Raw genomic sequence first — 7,500 nt, 5'->3', positions numbered from 1 at the left:
TAACACCACAGTGTTGATTTTGCTTGAAAGGAGTTTGTCACTAAAGCAGCTGATAGTGTTTAATCCTCTCGCGGTGTCTAGACTTCGCCGTTGTTTAAACACAGATTGCCCTCTGTTCAGACGGACAGACGTTTGCCGATAGGAGATAGTGAGTGTAACGACGTCCATCATGGTGGTGAGTGCGCGTGCTCTTTGAGGTGAGGGATATAATGACAGCGTTCTGAATGTTGGCATCAGGCCTGCCATGCTCTGGCTTTTAGCTTGTAGTGTCTTAGCTCGTTCTACAGCTGGTGTACTAGTGTACGTTTATTTGTTTTGATCCACTTTTCTTCCTCATGTGACGCAACTACGGCAGAGATGCAATGCAGTCTGTATGTTCTTCAAGGAAAATCGAAAAAAATTAAAAATTATATAATCTTGAGCATGCACAGTCCTATTATCACAACAGACAATAAATCGCAGATAAATTCAAATGCCCCCAATAAGCACACCCTATTTTGTGTGTGTGTGTGTGTGTTTGTGAGTGCGTGTGTGTGTGTCTGTGCGTGTGTGTGTGTTTGTGAGTGCGTGTGTGCGTCTGTCTGTCTCAGTGCGTGTGTGTGTGTGAGTTTTTGTGTGTGTGTGTGTTTGTGAGTGCATGTGTGCGTGCGTGTCTATGTGTGTGTGTGTGTGTCTGTCTGTCTCAGTGCGTGTGTGTGCGTGTGCGTGTCTCTCAACAAGACAGGAAGTGGTGGTGCCAACAGATCAGCAGTTCTGTGGAGGCCGGCCAGCCAGTGCTAAGGGAGGGTGGATGGGGGAGGAGCCTGTGGTGTTGGGCTGAAACGATTGGTCATTCATCGGCCAATCGGTGACCTATGTTCCCAAGAGTTGAATATTCAACTGAAAATTTGAAACGATCCAAATTTTGATTTTCTTTTTTTTTAAATTAAAATATTGGTCATTGTACCATGAAGAAATAGTATATTAAAAAACACCAGTTGTTTCTTCATTAATAGATATTTGGTTCCTTTTCAACATTTTCGATCATTATAAAAGGGTAATGTTTTTATTTATAGACTTGTTATAGACTCAATTATAAGTGATATGATGACAGTCTAGAAGTAAGGGTGATGACTCCTAACAGGTTATGGGTTCAAACCCTAATATCTGCTGCCTTCCTGACTCATAAGTAAATAGATAGACAATGAGTGCTTGCATTAAATTTGAGTAATACAGTTATCGATTAGAAGAACTGGATACTTGTAGCTTGTGTTTAGCTTAGAGTGACTCCTTCAGACCCTATTGTGTGTGTTTGTGTATGTGCTTGATCGTGAGGGACTTTTGCAGATTGTATCAGGCATAAACCTCACAGTCCTATGTATGCTTAGTTGGCTTACTATAGTAATATTGAGGAACAGAAACCAGAAGGATAAAAAAAATCAATTTCTGGTCTATTCCACGGTTGAGGAAAACACAAGTGTTTTCTAGAAGAAGTATGATGTAATTCAAAACGTGTTATCCTAAATAAACAACGTGTCACTCTGCGCACGTCAAAACACAAAACCGCACGTCAAGTTACCACAACAGCCGTGTCACTGCGCAATGTATATATGAATATATAACCAAGATGAACCGTAAGCCTCACTCTTCAGATTACTAAAACAATCAGGAAAATATATGAATGGCAGACAACACTATATATATGGTTTTCAACCACGTCCTTACCTTCTCTGCTGAGTTGGACTGCTTGGACGTCGCTGATAACGAGCTCTCTCTCTCGGTCTGGAAACATTGAATAAACAAAACAGCAGCCATTTGGGAGCGTGCAGGAACGTCAACATACTTTGCAACTGGCTCTGAGGGAGCCCATGCTGGATCGAATGCATGGGGCCCATGCTGGATCTGTCAGAGCCAACACAAGACGGTCAGAGGCCGACCCGTGGAGTCAATGCCTTGACATTAACGCACGGCGCTCCACAAAACAAAAACAAACGAGTAAAAACACATCCAATAATCTAACTTAAAAAAACAACCCAAACTCAAAATACAACCACTAGAGAAAAACACGCAAAAACAAACACAACCAACAAAAAATTATGAAGGATGAAAAAAAAATGATACATATACACACATGGACACAAACGCCAAACTTTGCAACAACAAGTATGGCCCAGGGCCCAGCTGGGAGCCACGCACGGAGCCATGCTGGGTCTGCTCGTCCTAAATCAAGTGGAGCTGTCAGAGCTGAAACAACAAACTTCGGGGCCGAGCGGATGGGGTCCTTGCCCTGACATTTACGCACTGCATTGGAGGGAAAGGGGGCGGGATTACGCGCGGATAAACGTCCAAAAACGGATGCATCAAAACAACCTGTAACTGCGTGTCGTTCATCCACACACTGTGCCCGTTCTGACAGAGTGTGCGTGGTAGGGGGGGGTGGGAGAGGGGGGGAGACAGAGAGCTCTCTGCTCAACTCAATCACAGACAGTTGTTTCTTTCCACGCACTTCCCGACACTTTGCCAGAGGAGAACAACGACGACACAACTTACAGTCGACTACACAGTGGGATTCAGCCGCAAGGAGGACGGAGGACGGCAGGGCTCTGCACAGGAACGGATCCGGACGGGCTGTCTGGCGATCCGATGGCGCCATTGCTCTCTCTCGCTCTCTCTCTCGCTCGCTCGCTCTGTGTGGCGCTCTCCCTCCCTCTCTCTCCCTCTCTCTCTCTCGGTCTCTCTCTCTATCTCTCTTCTTCGTGTTGCTGGCTGTGGACGAGTTGTGTTCCTCTCTCTCTTTCGCTCGCTCTCTCTCTCCTTCGCACGCAGCAAGCGAAAAAAAACAAACACTTGACGTCATCCTCGGGACTTTCCGGTAGCTTTCGTTTTCAGACCCGGTCGTAAATAATAATAAAAGCACGCCATGAACTAGACGAGGGCATTCATATTATGGAAATAATGAATACAAACGTATTATTATTATTTTTTAATAAATGAATGAAAATAACTAAATAATGATAATTTAATGACGAAACGACTGAAAATGCACACAAAAACACACAAAAACAGCAACTAAACGACCTTAATGATAATAAAAAAAAGTAGAAACTAACGCTCAACCATTTCTGCAGTCTCGTCGTCAATAGGCCCAGATGTTGCAATAATAACAATACAGATCCATGCATCACATAAAGCTCTGTAAAAAGTTTGAAATATTAAGGCATAAGCCTAGCTGCATATTACTCCTCATTATAATATAACCCACTCTATTAGGCTATAGTATCGGATAGGCCTATGTACATATCATATACAGTATATTCGACCAGTATCTAGCATGTTTGAACGGCAATTATTTTACACCTAAAATAAAGCCAATGAAGAAGTCAAACTCAAACCAAATATAATATTAATAATATATAATCTGCTTGAAGATTGGAAAGTATGGTCTTGAATCAACATGAATTGCATGATGCACATGATAAACACGAAGATTAACATCACACAGTTGATCAAATGTAGTGTTGCAACTGCAACATTGAACAATATAACGTCACCTAAGCAGTAGCTGTAATGGCACTGTAGCGCCACTCGCATACAATTGTAGCGACCTCTTGTGGCGAAAAGGAGTAACGCTTGGACTAACTGCACTACAAGTGCAGGGAAGTTCCCAAATACCGATCACAACAACACACGAATGCACTCAAAATTAATACTGGCATGAACCATTCAGACTGGCAACTCAAACCGCATATAACTATAAGGATTTAACCTAATTAAGTCTGTGCGGGTGTATTTGTGTGTGCTCTGTGGCCTGCGTGACATAACTGACATACCAGAGAGCACATGACACGTCATGACGCGACGTTGTCAGGTCAGTCATACGGGGTGGGAAATAGTGAGTACGAGTGGGTTAATTTAGTGTGTAACTGAGAGGGAAAAGGTCCGAAAGTTCAAAAGCAGACAAAACCCCCCAAAAAAACAGACAAAAACCCCCGCAAGCATGAACACACATGCAAACACACACAAAGTATGTTAATCCAAATACTAAACTGTGACGACGCTATCTTTCCACTTATCCATCCCCTTCCTTTATCCATCTTATTTCTCACATTCATAATACACTTTCTTTGAAACATACACACACACACACACACACACACACTCACGCACACACACAATGCTAGACGTATACCAGGTTAGATGTGTTATATATTGTACACACACACACACACACACACACACACACACACACACACACACACACACACACACACACACACACACACACACACAGAATAAAGGGGCACATCAATATTTTTAAAGCGTTTATTTATTGACTTTTATTTAAAAAAACAAGAACTTTGGCAGAGAGGCTGAATACCATTCTCCTGAACGGCATACGTCAGCTGGTGGGACTATTGTGAGGCAACGTGCTTAGCTGGATACATTACAGAAGCAGTGGCATAACCAGTACACCAACACACACACATTCATGTCTTCACTTTGGCCTCGGTCATACATAACCCTGATCTGAGGCAATGTGCAACACTTAAAAAAAAATTAAAAGCCATCATATTGTCAATAACAAACAAAAGTACAGTTTCTGTGTAATCTCAATGGTATAACAACCCACCAACCATTGTACAAACCACCAAATAGTCCTTCATTGGATTTTTTTATATAAAATAACACAATAGGTGATTAAGATCGTTCAGATCTTTCTAGAATAAAAAAATGCTGCTTTGGTCAAAAGCAACTAAAGACTTGTCCCATAGAGGATGGAAAGGACAAATGTGAACAAAATTCAGTTTACTTCAACATCTTTATAACATCATCGTAACATGAACACCTCTTTTCCTTCTGGTCAAACTCAAATTTATTGCTGCTCATTTAGAGCTAAATAAAAACAAATTGTGCGAAATGAATGAATGAAAAAAGTGACTTTTGTACAACAGTATAAAGTTCAATATTGTGTAATTATCATAACATCAACATCATGTTGATGTAATAATAATGTTACCAACTCACAATGGTTTGTGTAACATAAGGTATGGTCGGTTATCATGACCAAACTCCAACACAACTGGTAGGGGTAGAGAGTGCATTCATGTTATAAAACACACCGGCCAACAATGCATAACCGAGTTTACATTTCTACGGGAGAATACTGCTGTGTCTCACAGCTAAAGGGAAATGGTTAACGTACCGCTTACAAGATTCACCCGTGCTTATCGTCCAAAGCATTTGGATTTGCATTAACCCTCTCTGTCAGATACAATGGGTGTGTACCTGCTGGTAGAGGCTGGTTCTGAGTCTCTTTCAGCCTCAGGAATAGAGATCAACCGAATTCAGACCCTGGCCCAATGAGAAACTGAATTGGTACCTTGAGTAGAGTCCCTCTTTAGTAGCAACTAGCCTGATAGACTTTAGTGGACAACTTCAGTTTGACACCAAATAATATAGACAACAGCTCTACAACTTCTTTTGATAATAATAATAATAATACTAATAATACATATGATAATAAGTGTATAATAATTAAGGAATGAGACTTGGGAGGGGACTATGACATAGTATATCACTTGTAAGTTGCCTTATTGTAAGTGGACTTTATGGCTTTAGACACAGGTTCAGGAATGGCACAAGAACAAGGGAAACTGTTTAAAATATAGGTTATCCTCTCTTAATGGTTGGGCTGAGTCATCCACACGTCAGTTTTGTACGATGTGGATGATAGCACCGATATAACCAATTGTAAAAAGAAAGGATTTTCTAGTATTAACTCTGCCTCATCTGCATCTTCAAAAGGCACTATTAGTGTGTGCGTGTGCGTGTGCGTGTTCTGATTGTATTTGTGATTCTTGCTGGATCGTGGACGAGTGATTTTAGTCACCAGTGTGTACGCTTCACAGATGTGTATGCATGAGTGTGAACACACATTCAGCGTCCTTGTTTCTGTGTGTGTGTGTGTGTGTGTGTGCCCGTGTGATTGTGTCTATATATGAAGGTGTTTTTGTAGCGTGCATGTCGCCTCATAGCTCTATGTGTGTGCGTGTGTTTTTTGCGTTTGAATGTGTGTATATATCATGTTGTCTTAGTAGAGTGTGTGTGAGATCTCATGTATGTATGTATGTATGTATGTATGTATGTATGTATGTATGTATGTATGTATGTATGTATGTATGTATGTATGCGTGCATGTGTGCGTGCATGTGTGTATGTGTGTGTGAGATCGTTTTGTACAATGTGGATGATAGCACCGATATATATCTTCTTTTTTCTTTACTAACTGCCAGTATTAACTCTTCATCTTCAAAAGGCACTGTGTGTGTGTGTGTGTGTGTGTGTGTGTGTGTGTGTGTGTGTGTGTGTGTGTGTGTGTGTGTGTGTGTGTGTGTGTGTGTGTGTGTGTGTGTGGGTGTTCTTTTTTTATATTTGCGCTTACGGCTTTTGTGGGCAACTGCGTTCAGTCACCCGTGTGTGTGTCTACATATGTTTATCTGATGTGTGTGTGCGTGTGTGTGTGTTCATATGGCTGCGGGGACCTGGGTCCTTTGGGGGGCCGCCTGGCCCCCGTGTTTCTGTGCGTGCCAGCGGGTCTCTTTGTACACGAACCAGGCGTTGCCCGCCCACACACAAAGGTTCAGGAAGCCAAACACCTGGGAAGGAGGAACACACGGAGAAAACATATGAGATACGCACTATTGCAGTATCGTGAGTTATATTATTCAATTTTATCGCCCTGCCCAATTTGACAGACCTACGTTTACCTAGTAGATGTAAAAACCACGACTACTAGTTTTACAGTTTTTAAAAGATATGAGATACGCACTATTGCAGTATCGCGAGTTATATTATTAAATTTTATCACCCTGCCCAATTTGACAGACCTACGTTTACCTAGATGTAAAAACCACGACTACTAGTTTTACGTCCTTGCACTTAATGTACGGCCGATTGAATGTTGCATATTTTTGCCTTATAAATAGTACTCAGCATTGTGTAGAACCTTATCCTAGCTATCTTTCTTGCCTACGGGGAATGGGTTAACCTAATGATTGTGAGTGCTTGGCACTTGGTTCTATGAACATCCTTACTGTACCGACAGCCATATATTGTGGTTTCTCTTTCTCCTGACAAATGTAATCACTGTGTGTCGCTTTGGGTTAAAGCGTCTGCTAAATGTCCTTAATGTAAAAGTAAATGTTAAGTGTTTAAATAGTCAATTATAATACACAATGGGAGACCTTTCAAAATATAGTGATGTGAAACGTGCAAGACACGCTAACACGAAAACAAACCACCCGGCTTTCTTTGTGACACAAACACAAAAGAGAGAAAAGAAATGTAATTCCCTTCTGATTGACACACAAACCAACCGACCCTATTCTCCTTATCGTTCAACGCTTCCTCACCGCGGAGACGTTCAGGGACCGCAGGCTGGCGAACTCCGTGACCCGGCAGGTGACGTCGCCCTGCGCGCAGACGCCCAGCGTGGCGGCGATGCCCGCGTCCCCGGTGGCG

The 7,500-nt window shown here is 42.0% G+C and overlaps 2 protein-coding genes across 2 annotated transcripts in view; both read right to left on the bottom strand.

Moving 5' to 3' along the window:
- The window catches only part of atxn7l1 (ataxin 7-like 1), a gene marked incomplete at its 3' end in the record, with an annotated part of 24,269 nt that extends 21,796 nt beyond the window's left edge, over positions 1-2,473 (bottom strand). The window contains exons 1-2 of the mRNA XM_030342547.1: positions 2,111-2,473; positions 1,705-1,761 (exon numbers count right to left, since the gene is read on the bottom strand). The remainder of the gene's footprint in view (positions 1-1,704; positions 1,762-2,110) is intronic.
- Positions 2,474-4,288: 1,815 nt separating this feature from the next.
- Positions 4,289-7,500, bottom strand: part of sypl1 (synaptophysin-like 1) — an 8,938-nt gene continuing 5,726 nt past the window's right edge. Inside the window, exons 4-5 of the mRNA XM_030341240.1 lie at positions 7,392-7,500; positions 4,289-6,635 (exon numbers count right to left, since the gene is read on the bottom strand). The exon at positions 7,392-7,500 is cut by the window's right edge and continues 83 nt beyond it. Coding sequence (XP_030197100.1) covers positions 6,504-6,635; positions 7,392-7,500 — 241 coding nt within the window. The 3' untranslated portion in view covers positions 4,289-6,503. The remainder of the gene's footprint in view (positions 6,636-7,391) is intronic.

Source organism: Gadus morhua, chromosome 19 (assembly GCF_902167405.1).
Source record: "Gadus morhua chromosome 19, gadMor3.0, whole genome shotgun sequence".
Lineage (NCBI taxonomy): Eukaryota > Metazoa > Chordata > Actinopteri > Gadiformes > Gadidae > Gadus > Gadus morhua.
Note: the sequence above shows the minus strand (reverse complement) of the source record. Positions and strands in the feature narration are given on the sequence as shown.